Here is a 26,074-nt window from a genome sequence, read left to right as displayed (position 1 = left end):
TGCAACTCAGTGATTACTTGATAACTCCGAGAAACAGTGATTTTGTTAAACGAGACATTTTCACTAACTGTTGTATGTTTTGGTATGCTGATTCTGAATATAAAGTTAGAATTTCTCTATTCAGCTCCAATTTATTGTAATGTATTTGGTCTGCTAATTCTGTGAATGAAAATAATCAATTTTTGACAATAACTGGATGGGTAAAAAAACCTACTCACCAAACGGCAGCAGCAGAACACACACAAACATAAAAAGGTTTTGGAGCCAGTGGCCCCTGCTTCTGGCAGAAGAGTTGAAGGGAAAGGAATGGGGGCAAAGGAAAAGGACTGGAGAGGTTTAGGGAAAGAGGTACAGTTCTGAAAAATCACCCAGAACCATGGATCGGTGGAGACTTACCACACAGTATGAGAAGGAAAGACTTCTCATCCCTTCCAAAAAGTCTCCCCTGACCCCAGGTTTCTGTGTGACTTTTCTGAACTGCATCCCTTTTTCTAAACCTCTCCAATCCTTTTCCTTCACGCCTCTTCCTTCCCTTTCAGCTCTTCTGCTGCAAGAAGAAGCCACTGGCTCTGAAAGCTTGCTTGTCTATGAAATTACATTATATTGTCAAATTCTGAATATGAATTTAGAATCACTCTTTTGGGCTCCAATTACTATCACAATGTGAAAATATTGTAAGCTAAATTATTTATTATTGCATACCAATATTTATTTCTGTTATTTGAAGCTAAATTGTTTATTATTGCATACTAACATTTGTTTCTGTTATTTGAAGCTAAATTATTTGTTATTGCTAACTAACATTTATTTCTGTTGTTTGTAGATACTGCTGTATTGAAATAATATCTTCCTATTGGAAGAATATTTAACAAGGGATGTATATCAGTGAAATAAAAAAAATCTTTTATGTTTGACATCTTATTAACTTTGTTTACAACTTCCCAAATTTTTAATATTTTGTGATTGTATATAGTGTGTTTGCCGACTAACAATGCACCATATGTGTGTTAGCCATCCAAGCAGTTTTTGTTACATCTGTGGAGTGATAACTTTTAACTCTCAAAAGAGAAATATAACCTTAGTGGTAAGAATAGCATATGAATTCTACTTTGGCTGTAAGACAGGTGATCAGGATAAACCACGGCCACCACATACATATTGTGCTTCATGTGTGACACAGTTAAGAGGGTGGCTGGAAAACAGATCTCTTCACTTGTGATTTGGCATTCCAATGTTTTGGAGAGAACTGCGGTACTACACAACAGACTGCGACTTCTGCATTACACAGCTCTCTGGAGTAACAGTGAAGATTAGGCACACTGTCCACTATCCTGATCGTGCTTCAGCTTAAAGGCCCATCCTCTCAGTTAAGCCTGCCCATTCCTCAAAAACCAGAAACATGGAGGATAGATATTGATGAGACCAAGGATGATGAATTTTCCAAGGCTGAGATACATTCTGATTGTGAAAGACAGGACCCGTTGTTTTTCGACACAAACATTTCAACTGAGCTTCATATGATTACACAGTCTGAATTAAATTATCTGGTTGGTGATGCTGGGAAAAAGGATGGAATGTTCTGGATAAAAAATGCAAGGGGTGTTTTTTTTAAAAAGAGAACAACAGTTTTAACATATTTTCAATCAGTACGATAACTTGATGTACTATAATGATGTGGACATTTTACTTGACATCTTGGGGAAGCCGCACAATCCCAATGAAAGGCAACTTTTCGTTGATTCTTCGGAGATTAGTTTCAGAGCAGTCCTTCTGCACAATTGCAACTAATATCATTTGATCCTTCTTGCATATGCTGCATGTGTGAAGGAATCATATAACAACATGAAGCTTGTGCTGAACAGTATATAATATGATGGATGACATATATGTGGTGATCTGAAGGTGATAGTCCTGTGTCTTGGGTTACAACTAGGATATACAAAGTTCTGTTGTTTCCTTTGTGAGTGGGACAGCAGGGACAGAAAAAACAAGAATTTTGACAAAGCAATGGATCGTACTGGCAAAGGTTTTGAGTTTCTCAAAACCAAATTCCCTAGTATTAGTGACACCAAGATCAAAGAGGGTATATTTTACTCTCCACAAATAAGGGAACTAATGAATGATAACACATTCATAGAAAGTTTGAATGAAGTTGTGGCGACTGCATGGAGATCCTTCCAAAGCATTGTAAAATAACTTCCTGGGAAACTATAAGGCTGATAACTATGGAGAACTTGCTAGTCAGTTTATTGAGAATTATAGGAAACTTTGTTGTAATGTCTCTAAAACTCAATTTCTTGCACTCACATTTAGACTTCTTCTCCTCCAATGTTGGCAGTGTAAGTGATGAACATGGTGAATGTTTCTATCAGGAAATATCTGTGATGGAAATCCATTACAAAGGTAAATGGAGCCCAAGGATGTTAGCTGAGTACTGTTGGACTCTCAGAAGGGATGATCCTCAAGCTAGATACCCCAGAAAATCACAGAAATGCACATTCTATACTCCATTCACCGAAACAAGAGACGTGCTGTAAACATGGCATGGCGCGCGACCACATCGCTGCCGTCGAGGGGTGTACAAGGCAGGGGCATCAGAAATTAAAAAATGAAAGTCGTGTATTTTATAATTTGGCACCTGAACATGATAAAGTGATCCGAGAACTACCTTCCGACACCTTTTTTTACATTACATTAAAATTTATTGTCACTGAAAAAGAGAAATATTTAAGCTTTCAGGAAAAGTTGTTTTTCCGCGTTACTCTATATTCATCACACCATATCTCCTAAACTGTGTGTCGACAGCAAAATAATTTGAGAATTGCCTTCAGTACTATATGTTGACGACGTCTGCAAATTTTCTGCCCAATAGAGTGAGTAATAGTGAAGTAATAAATTAAAATCTCATGTGTGATGCAGAACTTTTACCAAATCATCATCCGAAATATAGTAAGTGACAAACTTTTCCCCTTTAAATTTTTTTGTGGGGGTGTAAGCGAGAAAAGTTTCAGAAAGGTTTGAATTTAATTTTGTAGTTTGTTCAAATGCGATGGGTGCAACCATTTGTCCTTTATGAGTGATGCATTGTGATGCATTGCAGGTGTGAGCTGTTGTACAGTGGCGATTTCAGGATATCTTAAGTTTATCTGTAAAGGCGCTTGAAAGACTAGTTGCTGGTTGTTAGAGTAAGTATGTGTGTTTGCAGTCACGCTGAGCATTCACTGTTTATGTGCGCATTCAATAGCATCACATGGTTTCTTATTTTATATATTCACTTATTTCATTAGCATCACATACGGCCATCCTCATTATGTCATCCACGGATTCAGCGAGCGAGGTCGACGTGTCAGTTCTGAGTCCACCAAAGAAGCGAGCAAAGAAGAAATCATTAAGTTCTTCTGAGAAGCACATGGTGCTTAATCAGTATAAAACGGAACTGTTACATCCTGAGCATTCGATGAGTGATGTTTCGAAAACAGCTGCAGCTACAGGTGTTGGACATTCTTCAGTGTATCATGTGATAAGTGAGTACAAGACCACACACTCTTTGAAGTCTCCCAAGAAAGAAAAATTACGACAGAAACTTTCTGAAAGTGTTGATGACTTCGATAGAAATGCGATACGAAGGAAAGTACACAAATTTTTTTTTTTCGTAACGAATCGCCAACAATTGACAAAGCGCTTACAGTTGTGAACGAAGACGCAGATCTGGGCAATTTTCGGAGAACTACATTTTATAAGTTATTGAGAGAAATGAATTTCAAATATGTTCGGCGTGGGCACGATAGCATGCTAATAGACAGGGATGACATCATTTTATGGAGCGGCGTTATCTTCGAACCATTTAGCGGTTGAGAGATGAAGGCAGACCCATTTACTATTTGGATGAGACGTGGGTGAACGCAGGACATACCCGAAGTTACGTCTGGATAGATGACACTATAAATTCCTCAAAACGAGCGTTTCTGTCCTGATTATCCACCGGAAGGAAGGGCCCATCAGATAAAGGGAAACATCTGATTATCGCCCACATTAGCAGCAAAGCAGGGTTCGTTGAAGGATGTTTGTGGACTTTCGAATCCAAGAAAAGTGGAGATTGTCATGAGGAGATATGCGCCGAAACCTTCGAGAAGTGGTTTCAAGATGTTCTTCCTCGGCTTCAGGAAAATGCAGTTATTGTTCTTGGTAACGCGCCGTACCATTCTCGGAGAAAAGAAAAAGTTCCCAATGCGAATTCCAATAAGCACGAAATATCAGAGTGGCTAAAATCTAAAAACATTGATTTCGAAGATGGTATGTTGAAGAAAGAACTTTTAGATATAGTTAAAAACCACAGAACAGCGCACAACGAATACGCAATAGATGAAGTGGCGAAGAATGCAGGGAAAACTGTTCTCAGAATTCCTCCGTATCACTGTGAATTAAACACCATCGAGTTAGTGTGGTCCAGAATCAGAGGCTATGTTGCAGCGAAAAACAAAACATACAAAATGCCGGAAGTTAAAGTACTGCTAGAAGAAGCAGTAAGAACAGTGACTGCAGAAGATTGGAACAAGTGCATCCTCCATGTCGTAGAAAAAGTGGAAACTCCAATGTGCAAATTAGACTGCATTGTAGAGGAGAGAGAGGAGCGGTTTGTTATGAACCTCAATGAAAACAGTTCAAGTTCGACAAAGTGAACCTTGTTTCGTCCTTTATCATTATTATTACTGGTATTGTTATTAAAATTAACAATTAATTGTTTTTGAATGGAGCATTTTGTTAGCAACCTGAATGAAAACAAATCTGTTTTGACAAAATGAACTCAGTTAACATTATTGTTAAATTTATTTCGTACATTTTTGCCCAGGTTTCTCACGGGCCGCTGTGACAGCTCGGCAGCCAGCCGAACGCCGCCAGCTGCAAAGCTTGCGCCAAGGATTTTCCACACGCCTACGTATCACGTGAACACCGAATGCTTTCTCTGGAAACGAGCGTAGTCGCTCACGTGACACTGTTTATGTTTCGTCCCAGCTCTTGGTGAATAGACTTTAGGCACTATACAGGGAAATGTAACTTTTTTGGCACTAAATAAATATATAATTTCATTGAATTGTAATGTATGTGTTTAAAAAGTATATTCCCAATGGAAAAAGAAACTGTTAACAGATTTGAAATCAGCAGACAAAACTCCATATAAATCACCTTTCAGTCTCTATTTAACACATCAATTCCTCAGTGTAATAGGAAATTTCTACTATTGAGATAGAGTGCAAACACACCCCCTATGTCCCTACATGGTGTGAGCTGCATGCAGTTTGTCAGCTGGACTAGGTTGGGATAGGGACTGTGTTGGGTGGGGTGGTACGAGGGCTCGGGTGTGGTATGTTGGGGCTCAGAGAAACAGCCACTTTTCCAGCTAGGGATGCATGGGGAGGGGTGACTCATGAGCTAGGCATGTGATAAGCAGGTGTTGGAGCCAGTGGGGAGCAGCAAACACTGAAAGTGGTGTGGGGTCATGAATTTTGAGGGTGTGATAGGGTGGAGCAAGGAGAAACTGTTGGGTGGTAGGTCTGGGGCATTAGTTTACAGGAGATAGAGGTGAGAACAATTACGGAAGCAAAGAATATGTTACAAGAATAACTTCCATGTACATAGTTCAATGAAGCTGGTGGTGAAGGGGTGGATCTAGGTGGCCCATGGGTGAAACAGATGTTGAAATTGAGCATATTCTGCTTGGCTGCCTGTTGTACCACCAGGAGGTCAATTTTGTTCTTGGCAACAGTTTGGCAGTGGACATTTATCGAGATAGACAGGTGGGTGGTAATCATACTGACGTAAAAAGTTGCGCCATGTTTGTAGCAGGGTGCATAACCTGTCTGCTTCCACAGGTGGCCTGGTCTCTGGCGGTGTAGGATAACCCTGTGACAGGACTGGAGTAAGAGGTGCTGTTTGGGTCATTGGGCAGGTCTTGCACCTTGGGCTCCCACAGGGATATGATCACTGTGGCAAGGGGTTGGAGTGGGAGTGGCATAGGGATGGACTAGGATATTGCTTAGGTTGGGTGGGAAACACAACACCACTTTAGGAGAGGCAGTGAGGATAATGGCTAGGATGTCCTTCATTTCAGGGCATGATGTTAAGCTCTGATAAGGGATATGGTTCAGTTTTTTTTTCAGGCCAGGGTGACATTGGGTAATGATGGAGGGCTGATTATTGTACGTGGTGGGAGGATTGGGGTGTTTGTAGGAATATGTTATGGGAAATCTGTTTGCAGACTAGATTTGGAGCGGTAGTGCCTGTCTGTGAAGGCCTTCGGGAGACGTGCAGCAGGGAGGTCTCATCACTGCTGACATCTCGTCCATGGGTGGCCAAGCTGTATGAGAGCAATTTTTTTGGTGGGAAAGGGGTGATAGCTGTCAAAATGCAGGTACTGATATTGGTTAGTGTGTTTAAGGTGGGCAGAGGTGTGGATGGAGCCATCAGAGAGGTGGACATTAATGTTTAGGAAGGTGGCACATAGGGTTACGAAGGACCCTGTGATGTGGAGGGAGAGGTGTTGAGGTCGTGAGGGAATGAGAGTAGGATGCCTTGGCCTTGAATCCAGGTCGTGAAGAGATCATCAATGTCTTGAACCAGACTAGGGGCAACAGCTGTCAAAATGCAGATGCACTGGATCCTTGCATAGTGAGCATAATTCATTCCAGAATCTTACTTGTAGTGCGAAACACTCGTTAAGTGAAACTATTTGCAAAACAGTTGTTTAGTGAAACAGTTTATTCCATATAAATTAATGTAAAATATGATAATGCATCCCATGTAGAAAAAGTACCACAAGTTTATCTTATTTGTGTCATTTATTCAAAGAAAATTATACATACAGTATTATGTACTTTATTATTCACGATACATAACTTATTCTTTTCTAGTAGAAAGCTATCTATAGTCATTTGTTTCTGTGACGCTTCAACACTTGGCGTAAATACTACACATCATTATTGTCAAATAAATTTGCAGTGCGTTTAGACACTGCTTTATTGGGGTGATGATTTTCAATGTATGATGCAACCGATTCCCATGCTTTCAACATTTTTCTTATTGCACTAGAAGATTGCTGCTTTGCTCTTACCAGTTAATGGCCTTATCACAGTGGTAACACTGGTTCTCGTCAGATCACCAGTGACACCTGTGGGCTGAGGTTGACATGGCAACCAGTTGGTACCATTGGGCCTTCATGGCCTGTTCGAGTGGAGTTTTTAGTTTTTGCTGTTACTGCCTCCTCCAAACACCTCTCCACAACTTCCTGCTGTGAAACACATTGCAATTCCATAAGCTCTTCGTTGGTGATTGCTTGGCTGTGATCTTCCACAAGCTCATCAATATCATTGTTATCCACTTCTAATCCCATACTCTTGGCCAAAGACACAATCTCGTTGACTTCAGGCTCCACAGATAATGACTTGAATGCCTCAAAGTCACTTTTGACAACGCATTCCGGCCAAAGCTTCTTCCAACCAGAAGTGAGAGTTGTCTTACGTAGGCAGTGATGTTGAAGTGATATTTCCAAAACTTTTTAGGAGTGAGTTTGGTAGTTTCAGTCAACTCAAAGCAATGCTACAAGATTGTTTTAGTTTATAGCTTCTTAAAGTTAGAAATAATCTGCTTGTCCATAGGCTGGAGTAATGGATTGGTGTTGGGGGCAGAATTTGGATCTTGATGAATCAAAATTCTTCAAGAATGTCACCCTGTAGGTCTGGAGAATGGGCAGGAGCTTTGTCCATAACAAGCAAGACATGGAGTGGCAGATTCATCTCAAGCAAATATTTTTTTTACTGAAGGATCAAACACTTCATTGATCCAATCACAAAAAGATCATGTGTCACCCAAGCCGTGTTGTTGAGCCTCCACATCACATTTAATCTGCTCCTCTGGACTGTACACTTCTTGAAGGCTCTTGGAGTTTCTGAATGGTAAACAAGCAATTGTTTGATTTTCAAATTGCCACTTGCATTGTGGCAGAATAACAGTTAAGACTGTTTTTCATTGGTTTGTGACTGGGTGATGTAGACCCATTTTGTCACAATTAAAAACCTGTTGCGACAGATAACCCTCAGAATCTACAAGCATCTTAAAGTTGCTGATGAAGTTCTCTGCTGTCTTTGTGTCGGAGCTGGCTGCCTTGCCATGCATCACAATGCTGTGGGTGCCGATTCTTCTCCTAAACTTCTTAAACCACCCGTGGCTTCCCTTAAACACTTCTTCGGTCGCTGATGATTCTGTCGTCTGCTTAACAAGGCCGGCAAAAATCATTCGTGCCTTCTCACAAATAATGTTCTCATTAATAGTGTCATCTAGCAATTGCTTTTCATTTATCCATATAAGGAGCAACCATTTGACATAGTTCAGAATATGAAACTGTTGTTTTGATACTCTTGTCACTCCCTTTGAAGTATATATTTCCGTAATCTTGTCCTTGTTCTTGAGGATGATATAAATATTTGACGTAACCAATTGTATGTGCATGCTAAATAAGCTTGCTCACATCACATTCACGTTTTTCAATGATTTCATGTTTCATTTCTAACATCATTTTCTTTCTCGTATGGACATCTTCTTGTGGCTTTATCTTCAGGGACATTTCTACTAAGGTAATTAAAATTTGCACACAAAAAAAACACTGTGTGTACTTAGGTCTAGAAAAATGTGTAATCACAAGGTGCACTAAGATGGTGGTAGAAAGAGCACTAAACCCAGGCTGCAGCACATTGTTCATACGTCACTGCCAACAATGAAAGGTGTTCATATTGTTAAAAGTTTCACCTGACACCTGCAAATAGCTGTTGACATCACATTCAATCATTGTGACTCATTATGTGAAACATCGCTCGTTAGATAATTTTTTTAATAACTTGTTTTGCTCGTCATGTGAATTATTTGTCCAGGGAGGTGCTCGTTAAATGAGGTTCCACCATACTGTTGTTGCTTAGTGTGTTTAACATGGACAGTGGTGTGAATGGAGTCATCAGAGAGATGGAGATAATGTCGAGGAAGGTGGCACTTTGGGTTGAGGAGGACCAGGTGATGCAGATGGAGAGAAGGTGTTGAGGTTGAGAAGGAATGAGGTCTTGGTTGTCAGTCCACATCATGAATATATTATCAGCGAACCTGAACCAGACTAGCTATTTGGTGTTATGGGAGGCTAGAAATGTTTCCTCTTGATGACTCATAAACAGGATGGCATAGGAAGATGCCCTGTGGATGTCCATGGCTGTGCTGTGGATCTTTTTGTACCTTCCCTTCAAAGGGGAGGTACTTTGTGTCAGGATGTAGTTGGTAATGTGTATGAGAAATGAGGTAGTGGTTTGTGGAGTGAAGGATGTTGGGAAAGGTAGTGTTCTACAGTAGCGAGGCCATGGACGTGAGGGATGTTAGTGTGTAGGAAGATATTAGTTAGTTAGTTAATTGGTTGCATGATCCATTGATCAATCGCATGGTACAGTAGCCGTTATGATGTGGGACATGTCAAGTGTAACAGTAACTGTGGAGAGATGACATCAACAGTGACAAGTAGGGATCCAGGAGGCAAAGTGGTAGAGATGGTGCAAAATCGGTGTAGGAAATGGTTAGTATCTTTCAAATGGGTGGTTAAGTTTTGGGCAATTGGTTGGAGGTGTTTGTCAAGAAGACCAGAAATTATTTCAGTTGGAACACAATAGTCAACTACAACAGAGCTTTGAGGATTGTTGGTTTTGTAGATTTTTGGGGAGTATGTAGAAGGAAGGTGTGTGGGATGTTGGGTTGAGGAGAGAGATAGACATGGGACGTAGGGTGGGCGGGGGGGGGGGGGGGGCGTGTTTTGGAAAGAACCATCGTATTTCTGATTTCTGTATGGATTGGAAGTTTTAGTGGACTTCTGCGATGGGAGCACTATGGTGTGTCTTGTAGTTGGAAGTGTCAGACAGTTGGTGGAAGCCTTCTGCCAGATAGTCACTGTGATTCATCGTGAAAGTCATGGAGCCTTTGTCTGCTGTGAGGATGATAAGTTTGGGATCTTTTTTGAGGTTCCACATGGCTGTCCTTTTTTCAGTTGAAAGATTAGTGTTCCTAGGAAGCGACCTGGGGAAGGATGGTGAGACCAAGCTGAGGTAAGGAATTCCTGAACATTGACCAGGGGGGGGGGGGGGTGTTAGGTGGGAGGGGGAAAAGGTCATGGTTGGATGGTGGTATGAGTTGGGAAAGGTGAAGTCCAGTGCTGGGATTTGGTTGGCATTAGAGGTGAGGCAAAGAAGTGTTTCCACTGTAGTGATAGGGAGAAGGATACAGGTCTTTGACAAGTCAAATCCTTCAAATTCCACAAGTCTAACACTCTGCAAATTCCAGAAACTAAACAGATCCCAAACACTATTGTTAACCATTCCACCAGAAACTTCAGCCCCATACAAGTTTGTCTACTCACCTTCTTCTGATCCTTACAGTAGAAACACTTACTTGGCACCAGTCCTTCCAACTAAAGCCAACCTAATCCCAACACTGACCTAGCCTCTCCCAGTTTGTGCTACAATCCTATCATGATCCTCCCCCTCCTACCTAACCACCCTTGTCACCTACCATGAATTCTTTACCTCCAACTTCGCCTTACCATCCTTCCTCAGGTGTCTTCCTCAGATCACTAGTCTTGCAATTGAAGAAAGGATAACCGTACATGACCTCTAGATATATACTGACCTAATCATGATCCCTGCATATAAAGGCTACAACACTGTCACGATGAATCGTAGTGACTACCTGGCAGAAGACTTCCATAAATTTTGTGACTACTCCTCCTACAAGCTGTGCCATAATGATCCTATCCCAAAACTCAAAATAGCATGCAATCCCCAGTGAAATGCTTAAGCCCTTCCCAGAACTTCTCCCCGAAGTCCATCTCCCTCCTCACCCCAATGACACCTTGCACACCCACTTCCCACATGCTCCCCAAAATCCACAAACCAAACAATCCTGGACATTTTTTTGTAGATGGCCACAATGCTCCTGACTGAAAGAATTTCCACTCTTGTCAACCAATGCTTCCAAGCAATGGCCCTAAACCTAGCCTTTCACATCAAAGAGAGCAACCACTTCCTTCTCTGACTCTCCATCATCCCAACCCTTTTAATTCCTGAATCCGTACTCACAACTGTTCGTGCCACCTCCCTATACATCAATTTCCTTCATGCCCGTGGCTGTGTCACTATCAAACACAACCTATCCTAACATCCTTCAGGCTCCAAACCCATTATCTCATGCCTAATACAACTTCTCACAAATCCTGAAACACAATGGCTTCTCCTTGGAAGGGAAGAAATACAAATCTGCAGCATAGCCATTGGTACCCATGTGATACCCTCCTACAGAAACCTGTTTATGGGCCATCTAGAGGAAACCTTCATGGCCTCCCAAAATACCAAACTGCTAGTCTGGTCCAGATTCAAAGATGATCATGATATGGACTCAGGGCCAAGACAGTTGTTCTTATTCCTTCACAACCTTAGCACCTTCCCTCCCATCTGCATCACATGGTCCTCCTCAATTCAATGTGCCACCTTCCAGGACATTGACCTCCACCTCTCTCATGTTTTATCCACACCTCTGTCCATATTAAACACACTAACAACAACAGTATCTGCATTTCAACAGCTGTCACCCCTTTCACACCAAAAACTTGGTCCCATACAGCCAGGCCACCCATGGATGACATAAATGAATTTATGAAAACTCCCTTGGCCAGTATGCTGAAGGTCTCACAAAGCCCTTCACAGACAGACATTACCCCTTAACGGATTTTCTGTGACATGTCTTTAAATACCCACAGTTCTCCTATTGCCCATAAGAATCAGCTACAAAGGAGCCCCCACTATCTCCCCCTCAGATCCCCCCATCTTCATCCAGTATCACCTTGGACTGGAACAACAGCACCATATCCTTTGTCAGGGCTTTAATTATCTATCATCATTCTCTGAAATAAAGGTCATCCTATTCAAGATCCTCCCCACCCCTCCTCAACTGGTGTTTTGTTGCCCACCCAACTTACACAACATCCAACCCCTTCCCTATGCCACTACCACCCTCAACCCCTTGCCACAGGGAATTTGCAAGACCTGCCCAATCCACCCACATAGCACCTCCTACCACATTCCTGTCACAGGGTTATCCTACACCACCAGAGACAGGGCCGCCTGTGAAAGGAGTTGTGTTATGCACTCTGCTGCAAGCATTGAACAGCTTTTTATGTTGGTGTGACTACCAACCATTTGTCCTCCAGAATGAGTGGCCACTCTCAAACTGTTGACAAGAACAAAATTGACCATCACGCGACATGCAGCTGAGCATAAAATGCTCAATTTCAGTGGCTGCTCCACAATCTGGGACATCTGGATGCTTCCCTTCATGACCAATTTCTCTGAAGTACCCATATGGGAATTATCCTTGCAACAACACATCCTTCACTCCCATAACCATCCTGGCCACAGTCTTTGACAACCCATTGTCCCCACAATCTCCACATGACCATTTCCCCTTCCTCCATGCTATCATTCCCTCCCATTCACTCTATCATCATCATCATCATCTTCTGTTTGCTGCTCCCACTAGCTCCAAAACCCATTCATGAATTTCCTAGCCTGTGAGCCGCGCATGCGCGCGCGCGCGCGTGTGTGTGTGTGTGTGTGTGTGTGTTCTTTCTCGTTTATGTGTGCCTGTCAGTGACTCAATGCTTCTGCTTTTCAGTGAATGGTCCCTTTCACTCCTAAAGTATTTACTTGATAATGCTTCACAAAGCCATATGGTTCAGGGGACTGTTGTGAACTTATGAGGGACAATTTGAAAGTTCTGTGGCTGTTACTAATTATTATATTGTGATACTTATAACATTACATAACTTTGAAGTATTTTTCCTGATGTTTTATGTGTACTTGTGTTCATTCAAACAACTTTAAGATTACATCAGGATAAAATACTTTTGGAAATTCCTTAACTACACATCACACAAATAGGTGGATTGTATTTGGAGACTAGTCAACAACCACAGAAAACAGGAAGAAATTACACAAAACTATATCAGGACTACAGCATTGGTGAGTAAGCGTCTAGACTTGGGTTATTCAAGCAAAACTTTTTGAGTAACTATTGTCTGTGCATTCCTTTGGATTTGTTTAACTTTTAAGAGAGGGCTGCCAGTTGCCACACTTTTTACAGATGTGAAAGTAATAAGAAATCACTACATTGTGAAAAAAAGATACCAGCATTATTAATTTTTATTTTTTGAATGACAGTCAGTCAAGTTTTATCTTGTTTTCATACAATTATGAGTCATCATCCTAAACTAAAACTCTGTCCTGTATAATAATAACTCCGTGAGCCAGCCACAGTTCTGAAGTGCTTGGAGAGATCATCTGTGATGACACAACATTGTGCAAGGTGGCATAGCAATTGTGTAAAGCTGCATTGGAAGATATGTTGTATTGACTTGCATGTGTACATGCACATGATACTGACATTGTTTACTCTATCAGATTTCACTGGAGGGCATAGCTAATGGAGGAGGAGTAGCTACTGGTGTAGGCTGGGATCATTCTAGGTGTAAGACTCATAAGAAATATCCTAAATTTGTTGGCAATATGATGTGTGGGAGGTGAAACATGTGCATTATAGGAAAATGTAGTACCTGTGTACTCAAATCCAGATACACTCACTGGATACAGAAATGTAACAGATCATATTTTCTGAAAGCATTGTACCTTCTCAAATAAGTGATAATATAAATGTGTATGAAGCATTTAAAAATCAGGAAAACCCACATTTGTCTCATCGCCCCTCATCTGTTTCCTTCTGTTGTGTATAAATAGACTGATTCCCCATGAACAAATCTCCCAAAATTCATTTTTACTCTGCAATAGCAGCTGAATAGACTTAAGGAAGATAATCAAATCTGAATACAAAATGTGTTCTGCAATTCAAGGGAAAACAGATCTGCGGTATAAGTTACTCTTTTACCTGAAAAATGGAAGTTTGTGCTACAGCACTGTGTAGATTAAATTTGATGCAATTTCATTTAAAATTACACCTTAACTAAGCTTATATTCAATCTGCATAAAGTTATATAAATTTTTGTAATCGTATCTTCTTTTCATCAAACTATATTGTTTCTCTCATCTATCTACAAATAAAATTCTCCATGTGATAACTACTGTCTTGGAAACTTTCCAGTAGTTTAGAAGTTCAGAGTTTGTAAATATACTCACTTGTGTTTGGTGATTATAGAGTCAGAAATGCCATAAATCTTCATGTTCTTAAACTTTAGCCCAATTCCAACAGGACCATCTCCCTTATCTATTTCAAGTGCTGTAATCTCCAAAGGATCCAGTGGCAGCATATCCAGCTCACGCACACCTTTAAGAACAAGCTGTATAATAATACTTTCTTGTTTTAAAAAATCAAGTGAAGAGGGGTTTCAACATTGTGCAGCAGCTCCTGACAAAAGTGAGAATTGAAGTGCTGATATATGAAAGGAGTGACCTGAGGATCTAGTTGACAGTGGTGGACTCAGATATTTCGAAGTTGGCATCTGCTCATCAGTCACTAATAACATAGATTAATCTAGTTGTTGGGAAAAATGTTATTATTATTATTACAGTTACTTAAGTTTTATTGTTCTTGCATTTTGTATTGACATGCTAGCTATCAAGGATTAGCGTGCACCACCGATTTTGTGTTTGCTTTCTGTTTCCATCAAATTGTCAAACATGGTAATTACCACTTATGGCTGTCAACTTTTTTTTGTTTCAGTAAATAAAAGTTTTGGCAGCCACAAACAGTAGTAAACATATTTAACAATTAATCAAAGGCTGTTTACCTACCCTTTATCAAACTGTTTGTATTAAATACCACTTGAAATAAAAGGCCAACAGATATTGACATATAGGTGTTACTATTGTTTAATAAAACAGTCTCTACATTACTTTTGACCTGCTTTGAGGTGACTGGCTGTTTGTGTTGTCCTCATCATTTCATCATCATTCGTGCAAATGGAAGATTTGGACTGAGAAAAGGTTGGGAATTTGTACGGGCGCTGATAACTGCGCAGTTGAGCGCCCCACAATCCAGTCATCATCATCATCATCATCATCTACATTACTTTTAGAAAAATCTATAAACAGGTTCCATAATTTTCTACACCAGGACTAAATTCTTAACCAAATCATTTAGCTCAGTTTTTGTAAACAGCTCATTGGTTCTGTGTAGTCCAAGGTACAATGAAAATTGTTATGAGGTTATTCATTTACATCAGACTGGATACCACTACGAATGTCTATGATCATCATCAAAAGCTTCTTGTGATTTAGAAGTGGAAAGATCTAGGTCATTGCCTACTGACTGAATGTCTAGAAATATGTTGTTATGTCATGTATGTTCTATTATTGTTTGGACTTTTAACCGTGTGCAGTATCATAGTGTATGTAAGTAAGTTCCTTAACATGTCCAGCATACTTTATATAATCTCTTTTACATTACTCATAATGACAGTGATTGCATGCAAGTGCTCAAAGGTGGATGAATAAATAAACAATGACAATCAGAAGTTTAGGGTATATTATTACTGCTTTTAGTTTTTGAATTGAAACCAGACATGAGCATTACAAATTTAAAATGTCACTAGAGTGGTATCTCTGGAATGGCAAGTTTGAAGAACTGTTTTCTATTTTTTTGACATTTTTCAAGATTCACAACATATACAAAACATGCCCTATGCAGTTTCCACGACTTATTTGAACTCTGTACTATTCCTCTGATGTTCCTTAATCACAAACTCACCACAAACATAGCAAAGACTACCAAGAAAGCTTTTACTGTCACAACTAGCCTCTGTACTAAATGCATGTACTAGAGGAAACATAGGTAAGGTTACGCTGTAACAAATGAACAGCTGTAAATTGAAGAAGAGGAGCAAAAGCCCTGGTCCTAATAGTTGTAATGTTTGCTAATCAGAACAGCCACTGCCACCATAATTTCACTTAATATTATTGACTAAAATAATATAAGAAATATGTAATTAAAATCACTAGCAACATTCAAAATATTTAGAGTGTTAATTATTTTAAAAAATTGGCAATATTACTTTTTTGTTCTCATTTTAGAACTGACCACACCAAAAATCATTGTTTGCTTGGGTAAATAACTACATGTTGGAATGCTGATGTCTGTCCTCTCCACATATACTGACTCAACAGCAGGATAGAATACGTATTATCTTGTAATATGCCATATCTCTCATTGAGTTTGGTGATGTGGCTCTCTATCCGCCTTCTGGTTAAGCAAGTTAAGCCAAGCTACCTCAGGACTGTTATTTTTGAATTAATGACTTGTCTGAACTAATGCAGCAGAAATAGTGAATTAAAAAAAATCATTAAAGCCATTCTATGGAAAGAAGAAACATTTAAAGTTCAACATCCCATTGACGATGAGGTCATTACAGATGGCATTCTATGGAAATATGTATAATGTAACTCACCATTCTTCAGCTTTGGAAGTGTGTCCTGGATAGCTTCCACTAAGCACTCATCAAACTTTGGGTCATTTTGACTACACCTCTTCCAGTCAGCAGCTGTGGAGAGAGGAAGCATAGTTTCAACAAACATATTTATTCACATTGTGAGGGGACATAATGCACACCCATTGAGCAGACAAACAAATGAAAATAATAGAGGTCTGTCATGTTAGAAGGAGTTTGCTGTCACAGTAACTGTAAGACATCAATAAAAGCCCCTTGTGTGTAAGGATACTCAAAAATTTTGAGTAAATTGATCAACATGCTTTGATAAAACCAAATAACTCAAGTGACTTGCTGTTGCTTTCATACTCAAGTCTTAATATCGATATTTTGTCTATATTTTTGTTTACAATTCACCAAGTACACATCTTTGTTACAGGCAATATAAATTGTATTTTCTCATACTTTCACATGAATTGTGGAGGAAATTTATTTGAATTGTATAGTGTCAGCTTGATTTGTACAAAGGTCATCAAGAAAGTGGAGAATGCTAGAGCTTAAGCTACACTGCAGACTTCCATGTTTTTTAAAATGTGTGATGACATTAAAATTTCTGTAAAGTGTAAGCTCACAGGTTACTTACTTGTATCTGTCATGAAATGGCTTATCATGAAAAGAACCATTATCCCTCCTGTGCGAATGGTATGTTTTCTATTATTATTATTATTATTATTATTTGTATTTGGAAGTTTACATTTGTCAATTTTGCATTCCTTTCTGATTTTGACTAGTTTGTTGTGTTCATAGATGGGTAATTGATGTAATAAAATATGTCATATTTTTCTTACAAATTTGAAGTAAATTACAATTAGTTTAGCAATGTAAGTCATTGAAAGGTGATACTTTGGAAATATGTCAAAAAGAGGGAAACAGGGTCTTGTTATTCAAAGTCCATGTTGTGGGGTTTGCAGAGTTCATGAGAAGGATTTCAAATAAAATCCAAAAGAGACCAAAACAACAAATTATCTTTCCTAACTTGGACCAAGTGAGGTAGCATTTGTTGTTGGGAGGAGCAATGTTTACTAACTGCCTGGTCATGTTGATTTAGATCTTTCATGGTTCTGTTCATGAACAGAGTCGCTTACTGTGATGATTGTTTCAATGTTGTCATGGATCTCTTTGCAATTTTCCCAATTTCTCAGAGGCTAGTCTGCAATTCTTTCTGCAGTGAATGACAGGGGAAAAAATACACCTTAGAAAGGGATGCATCGTGGTTAAAGTATAAATTGAGCTCAGAGAGAGCTTTGTTTATGTTTGTGCTCTGTTGCACCATGGAAATTTGATCATGGATATAATGGAATGCTGGTGGAATCTGTTTGTACTTCTGTTATCACAATCTGACAATTCCACCATATTGCAAATATATTCTACACACAGCTGCCTTGAAACACTAGATGCACACAGTTTCCACTATCTGTGAATGCTCCTGTTCGATATCCAGTGGTAGTTGAACAGCAGAGATGAAGCCCTTCCAGAACCTCATTATCAGTGGGATGGATGGTGAACACTAATCTGGTGAAACTTTAGTTTCTCTCGGCATATAAAATGTCCAAACAACTTGGGAGAATGCACATAGGTGTTGTCTTTGATATCCCATGCTATTTTTATAGGTTTACACTCCATTATTTTTTAGGCACAAATGGTATTGGCACAACCAGAAAGGAAAAACTTAGGAGTTATTATTAATGGGTGAGAAAGTAGCATTAACTCTGTCCCTCAGTTGTTTGGCCAGTAATAGAGCAGGATTCAAAGCAGAATTTAAGTGAAAACCTCCTTGAATTATTTGAACACAAATTTTTCTTTTATTTGTCCTTGTGACCCTGCTCTGTTTTAAAGCGCAGTGTGAAGGAAAACCAGATTATGCAGCATCTAGTCAAAATTGAGTTGTCATTAATAAAATTACAGAGCTTACATGCTATAAAGATGGAAGATCAGAAGGTGCTATGAAAACCAAATTTCAGGAATACCAGCATAAGATTTATGTGGAGGAGCTCACACATTTTATTTTGCTCCTATGAAGCAGTGGCACATGCAGGTGTCCCAGGTTGTGGGAGAGGTCAGTCCAACACTGACCAGTTGGCAGTGAACATGTAGGTATTATTCATTGTCTGCTGTAATATTTGTGAGCTGATTGAACCAAGTGAACCTGTTATTGTGCTTGCTGCAGTTGTCACTGAATAGTGATTTTAAAAGCAGTTTCAGCTTTAATAGTGGATGATTAACCTCTGTTAATTTAGCGTCGAAGATCAGAAAAAGGAGAGATATATGTGCACAAACAAAAGATGAGACACACTATATAAGGACAGGCAGGAATGGGGAGGACAATAAATAGAATGTAGAATGAGGGTGAGAAGAGGTGGAGTTCTTGAAAACGGCAAAAAAAAAAAAAAAAAGAAAAAAAAAAAAAAAAAATTGGACAGAAAGTCTACTTCTTGGGAAGGAAAGCTATCACATTCAGAATTGTATGAAAGTGTAACAAATATGGAGAATGATCACATGCTACATATTATAGTTGCAGAATGTAGTAGCACAAATAATCTAAAAGAGACAAATGACAGTAGACAGGTGACAGAAGAATATACAGTCACTTGTGGAAGTATGAAGAAAATACAAATGTTATTGGATGTGACATGAAAAAAGGAAGTTTCCTGTGTGATCTGTGGCCGGAATGTGAAAATGAGTGAGACTAACTAATTTGAAGAAATTAATGTATTAAGCATAGGGAATAAGACACGTCGTCAGACACAGTTATCCAGAAGGTCATACAATTAATTTTTCTGCCATGGTGGTTGATCATTTCAGCTCGGTAAATACAATTCGCGCACAAACACTGACGAACTACAGACCCTACTGGATGCCATCTTCAGCTGCAGACAGAAGACATTCATCATAGGGCATCTGTACGTGACACATGGCCAAATTCTTTATGATCACAGACTGTAATATGTCCTTAGCTGTGGGCTCTTTATGTACTTGTACCACTTTCAAACAACCTATTAACAACTTAATGCCTTTGGGACACAGAAAAATAATTATAATTGGTCATTTAAATGCAGAGTTCAGTGTCATGGTGGTGAAAGTTGTTTGAAATGTATTAGAAGAGATAAACCTCCACACATGGTGCACACAGGAGCCATATTACTGAAATTGTACACTACCCAACACACAAATTGCAGTGGTTGTCATAACATTAGACACAATCCAATAGCAGTGGTTGTGTTGCTGGATACAAGCTTGACAGTGCTATAGGTGTATCAACCTTGTGAGGATCATGCTGTAACAGTATAATTAAGAAATTATATGAAAAAAGTTATGCATCAAACCAACACCACTACTTAGGACGCAGGACACAACAATGACACCAGACTGAGACATCAGACAAATGTTAGTAATGGATACTAATATGAAATCTGCATTGGTGCACAGCAGAGTGACTGAGGTAAGAGAAATCTACCTTTAGAATACTGTACAAGAACTTGGGCTTCACAAATACAGGCCTTGCAATCTGCCTATTTTCGGTAATCATGTAGGTATGACAACAAACATAGACACTGCATAGGACCTAAAGCAAGTGACCTCACTCTTATGTACTTTACAGTAATGAATTAGACAATGACTTAAGGCTAACACCATGCCAAGCTATCTCAACTTGGCCCTTTTTTTACCCTTTTTTGAGCCAATGAAGCGTGCATATCTCTCATTCATGATTTAAGAGTCACTCACCTTTAAAGCTAAAGCTTATATTGAACTAACAGTCTTTTAATTTTATTTAGGGTACTATCACAGATACAGATGCAGGTCTGAAGTGCAAGTTCTGCATCATCATAATCATCATCATTTAAGACTGATTATGCCTTTCAGCGTTCAGTCTGGAGCATAGTCCCCCTTATAAAATTCCTCCATGATCCCCTATTCAGTGCTAACATTGGTGCCTCTTCTGATAAGCCTATTACTTCAAAATCATTCTTAACCGAATCCAGGTACCTTCTCCTTGGTCTGCCCTGACTCCTCCTACCCTCTACTGCTGAACCCATGAGTCTCTTGCGTAACCTTGCTTCTCCCATGCGTGTAACATGACCCCACTATCTAAGCCTGTTCGCCCTGACTGCTACATCTATAGAGTTCATTCCCAGTTTTTCTTTGATTTCCTCATTGTGGACACCCTCCTGCCATTGTTCCCATCTACTAGTACCTGCAATCATCCTAGCTACTTTCATATCCGTAACCTCAACCTTATTGATAAGGTAACCTGAATCCACCCAGCTTTCGCCCCCATACAACAAAGTTGGTCAAAAGACACTGCATCGTTCATGGTTCATGGTGTGGGTTCCTGTTGTCATGTCCTAGTCCGTGAATCACGGGCAACGTATGAGTGGCCAAGTAAGTGGTCCCGACAGTCGGGATATCAGTTACTTTGGAGTAAGGCTGGGCATCTCGGACATATTCTGAGTCGTGATCACCTTTGTACTCATATGGCAAAGACTACCAAACCCACCGGTTAGTCCCTCAACTCAATGGGACTCGGGGCAAGTAAGGCTAGCAGCCTGCTTCCCTGGTACTTTAAATATGATGCTGGCAACAATCAGTGCAAAGTAGCCACTCCTTCAGCAGCAAACGTGACTTTGTATGCTGATGGACCACAGGTGGAACATCTTGCAATGTTGTTTGTTATTCAGTGATCGCGACTGACTGTCACGACCACTGGTGGAGAAGACGGAGCTAGCTGCTATGTAAAAGGACCTTGTCTCCTATGAAAGTGATACTCTGTGTGGCCTAAGTGGATGACAGTTTCAGATACCAGTTTCCCTCTAAGATCTCCAGACATGTCGTAAACTGTAGTGCACTAAGGCAGCATAACATGGAATTCATAGGAGACAAGGCCCTTCTGTGCAGCAACTAGCTCCATCTTCTTCACTGGCGATCAGTGAATAACAGACAACATTGCAAGACGTTCCGCCTACGATCTGTTAGCGTATGAAGTCACGTTTGCTGCCGAAGAGATGACCTAACGGCAGGCGCTAGCACCTATAACTTCGATGCTCTGTAACATTGTTGGATGACGTTTCCCGACATGCATTCCTATCCACGATTTGCTCCTCAAGACACCCTATACAACCCCTCGAAGTTTGTTGCAACATTTCTGGGACACTCTGTATAACCAAATAAAATAAAAACACACAGCACAAAATATTGTCCGTTTCCCTGGTTAAGAGCCACGTTTCAGGTGGGCTATCTTTAGCAAGACGTGAAAGTCGCAAGAAAAGTTGCAGGCGCCTGGGTTGGGCTGAGTACTGGCCAGCTTGGATGGCTGAATGATTGCTTAGCTCCGTTTGTAAACCAAATACATCTTCCATTTACTAACAATAGGCAACTTTTTGATTGACAACTGAGAAGGTTTCTTACAGCCAGCACTCTTCTATTCATATCTTGTGTAATGCAATGAAATAAACAGCTTACAGCTCGTTACCAATTCTACACAACATTGTATACGGTCCAGTAGTAGCTTAGTACTGAAGGGGATACCCAAGTCCACCAAAAGTATGTAGCCTATGAGAATCTGTAGTTGTTCTCCGATAATGACGATTTTACTGATTTCGGGATGGGGCAGTTGAGTTTTAGCCGATCAAGGAATAGCGAATTTTTGGAATCATGCATTGCAACCGAAGAAGATAGTGCCAGCGTCCATTTCATTACATAGATGTAGCAAAGACAGCACAAGATCGATGTGGTGCAGGCTGCATGTATTTCTGAAACTTCTTGAACATGGACAGCTGTCATACCACTCAAACAATGGAAGCGAAGGATATTTTTGTGTGTTTGCAGCTCCTCTACTTCGGACAAGACTTCGCTGTTCCACACTTGTTTCGTTAAAGAACTAACTTTTCATGTAGTATTGGTTTCACAGTGACTAATTTCTCCGTTATGAGTGGCCTCTTTAGCCAAAATAACTAGTATTTCGTTTCCCTTAATGGCGCAGTTTGCCTTAATCTGGCAGAGACTGCCGTATTGACAGTTCTGTAACAAAGTTGGTCCCTGCATATTGCTTACTGGGGTATTATTCAGGAGCTGTGCAAATGCTTAAAAAAATAAAAATAAAAAAAACCCTAATCTGGAGTCTGTTCCTTCACTTCTTGCTAAAGCGTGTGAGAGACATATGATGACTGTCATCTCTGCTGTTAGCGAAGTGACGTCCACTGGAACACGAATTTTCCTTTTCTTTTCCCAATACTCATTCTTCTGTAATGATCCTGACGGTCCTTTGTTTTGAGAGACATTTTGATAGGATACTGCAAGTGTGACGGTCCTTAAAAATAAGGACTAACGAGACTTGTAGCCGAAAGACGATGCATTCGTTTGCTGGTAGGGATCAGTGATTAGAGTAAGCAACCCATCAGTAAGAAAATCTATGTTATTTTCTGCAAAGAGATCCATTTTCTACAGACTGCTGCGAAATATTTGGCAGGGGGTCCTTCCCATCGTACCACATATTAGAATTTCTACGCGGCCTGTGTGGCTTCGGGTACAAAGGGAGCTGTAGTATATTCCTAGATAGCTCACTTCATACACATTTTTAAAACTTTGTACGTCAGCTTTTGATACATATGTGACATCTGTCTTCAAATGTCTGGAAGTCCACCTTTTTCAGCGTTTTCGTGACAGAAAAAAAGAATCGTGTGGCATGGTTGACGGGGAGATTCGGACGCATTGTTAAGCCGCCTACTGCCACACAATGGCTCCTTTCCGTGTCGTGTGAGGGTAGTGACGCAAGTGTAACTGTTGAATTTAGGTGACTGTTATATTCGTGTAGTGTCATGTTTGTTTGTATAATAATTAGAGGGGAGAGAGAGGATGAAACCCATTGTTATCATATTGGCTACTTCTCTCGAACAGCACCATGGTGGTCGCCGAGCTTAACCCCCCACCCCATCAACAACAACAGTGTCAAATGCCCTCATTGCAAGAGACCCTACATAAGGGATTTCAAGTTTAATCTAGGACATTGACTCATATACCGATGAGCAGAACATACACACCACCACATCTCTTTACCTTTCCAGCCAAATACTGGCGGTAAATATTTCTTCCACCAGCAGGATTTAAACCGGATACTTCTCCTCCTGGGAAATATACAAATCTGTGCACGTTCATGCCTTCCATCGTTATATACATTCAGTTGCCCTGGATTCTACACAATTGTCCAACGTTGACCTTCTTTATATACGAGGCGTGTTTTTTTTAAGTACCGTTTTGAAACTAAAAAAAGACGTGCTAACGTATCTTAATAATTTTATTTTTACATGAAAGTCTGTTCCTTAATCTACGCACTGACGCCATTACAGTCTGATTCGTCCTTGTTTACGTTGTGTACTGAGTGTTTAAGATGTCTCCGATAATCGTGAGTCCTGCCGACTGTGAAGTACGGGCTGCTATAAGATTTCTTTGTGCTAAAGACCTAAAAGCGATCGATATTTATCGTGAGATCTGTTCAGTTTACGGTGAAAACATTATGAGTGATGGAATGGTAAGAAAGTGGGTGAGAGCATTTAAAGATGGCCGCACAAATGTGCATGATGAACAACGGAGTGTGCGTCCTTCGGTCGTTAATGAAAGTTTGGTGCAGGAAGTGGACAGTAAGGTGAGAGAAAACAGACGCTTTTCGATCTCCTCCTTGCGGGATGACTTTCCTAATGTTTCTCGTAGTGTTTTGTATGGCACTGTGACCGAGCACTTGAATCACCGAAAATTGTGCGCACGTTGGGTACCGAAAATTTGACGGATGTGCACAAAACCAAATGTTTAGACAGTGCATTGACTTTCCTTGAGCGGTACCACAACGACGGTGACGATTTCTTAAGACAAATTGTTACGGGTGATGGAACATAGGTGGCCTACGTCACACCAGAATCAAAGCAACAGTCCATGGAAGTTGAGCAAGGGCATCGTTTTGCTGCAAGTCAATGCCCGTCAGCATGTGGCGAATCAGACCAAAGATCCCGTCACATCTTTTCGATGGGAAACTCTAGATCATCCTCCGTACAGCCCCGATCTTGCACCCAGTGACTAACATCTGTTCCTGCACAGGTGTGGCGGTCAGCGTCTTCAAGACGACGACGAAGTCAGATAGTGGTGATGTAGTGGTTAACAAGTCAGGCGGCAGACTTCTATGAGGAGGGTATTCAAAAACTGGTACAACGTTATGACAAGTGCCTCAGTATTTACGGAAATTATGTAGAAAAATAAATTAAGGTACAAGCTTTCCTGTAAAAATAAAATTATTGAGATATCTTAGCACGTCTTTTTTTAATTTCAAAACGGTACTTACTTAAAAAAAAAAAACACGCCTCGTACATTCAGTTACCCTAGCTTTCACACGATTGTCCTACATTGTGAGATGAGTCATAAAACGTTTTGTAAGCAATCTCGTTTGTAGGCCAGTATCGTACCAATAAACCGAAAAGTACAACCTGATTTAGCTTACAACCGAGCGTAGGTGATCATTTCATTTCATATCCCCGAAAATCTTTTAACCAAAATGTTTATGTATGTTAACTTATTCCAATCGTGACTCATTGATATCGTGGCCATAGAATATTACGATTTTCCGTTTTTTGAAATGCACAGTTTTATTAACGTTTATTGCGAAGTGCCAATATTCGTACTCTTGTGAAATCTTATCAGATATGACTTGATATTTGTGTAGCTGTTTCATGTAGTAGTTCATACAGACAGTGCAACAGGTGCAAATAGGCTGAGGTTACTATTAATATTGTCAGCCAGCGAATAATGTACATGTACAGCAAGAAGTCCAACAGTTCCCCTGGAGCATATGCACTTACTGTATGTAAACGAAGCAAAATTGCTGAAGTAGTTTTTTGGAAAACGTTTTAATGGTTGCATAAAAATAAAATGTCACATATTTCGGGTTCACGTGGTTTTTCGCTATGCAATTCTTCTCAAACGATAACAGGGAAATTATTGGTTAAAATATTTTATTATTTAAAATTGTAGGTCTCACTTCACACCCTCATAATGAGGTGGTTATCTTTTCGTTATTGGTGACATTTATTACGATACTTTAGGGTGAGTAAATAACTGCCCATTGTTCGAAGAATTTGCAGAGAACTAAGAGTCTGAACTGCGGTTGCTAACCTGAGGGAAGCAGAAACTGGCAATCTGAAATTGTCATATTTCGACATGCATATCCTCCGCATAATTGAGAGACGAATGCCAGGTTAAAAGGAAGAATGAAAAAAGGTGACCCAACCAGAATTCGGTCCCCAATATTCTAGTTTCTAGCCGCACACTCAACTGCTTTCCTCTTTTCGTATTGTTCTGATCATTTGGTCTGGGCGGACGTCACATGACACTCATGACACTCTTTCAAGTTACCTGTTGAATACTTCACTCAATTTTTTTTTCTTCCAGAGGGCAACAGGCCATCTGACGGAACACGCTGAGCTACGGTGCCGGAAAACCGCTAGACCAGCCCACCAGGTGCGAACTAGATGC

The 26,074-nt window shown here is 40.1% G+C and overlaps 1 protein-coding gene across 1 annotated transcript in view; it reads right to left on the bottom strand.

The window, feature by feature from the left end:
* Window positions 1–26,074, bottom strand: part of LOC126457441 (protein takeout-like) — a 61,908-nt gene that overhangs the window by 15,880 nt on the left and 19,954 nt on the right. Inside the window, exons 2-3 of the mRNA XM_050093723.1 lie at window positions 16,526–16,618; window positions 14,259–14,406 (exon numbers count right to left, since the gene is read on the bottom strand). Coding sequence (XP_049949680.1) covers window positions 14,259–14,406; window positions 16,526–16,618 — 241 coding nt within the window. The remainder of the gene's footprint in view (window positions 1–14,258; window positions 14,407–16,525; window positions 16,619–26,074) is intronic.

The sequence above is a fragment of the Schistocerca serialis genome, chromosome 2 (assembly GCF_023864345.2).
Source record: "Schistocerca serialis cubense isolate TAMUIC-IGC-003099 chromosome 2, iqSchSeri2.2, whole genome shotgun sequence".
In the NCBI taxonomy this organism is placed as follows: Eukaryota; Metazoa; Arthropoda; class Insecta; order Orthoptera; family Acrididae; genus Schistocerca; species Schistocerca serialis.
Note: the sequence above shows the minus strand (reverse complement) of the source record. Positions and strands in the feature narration are given on the sequence as shown.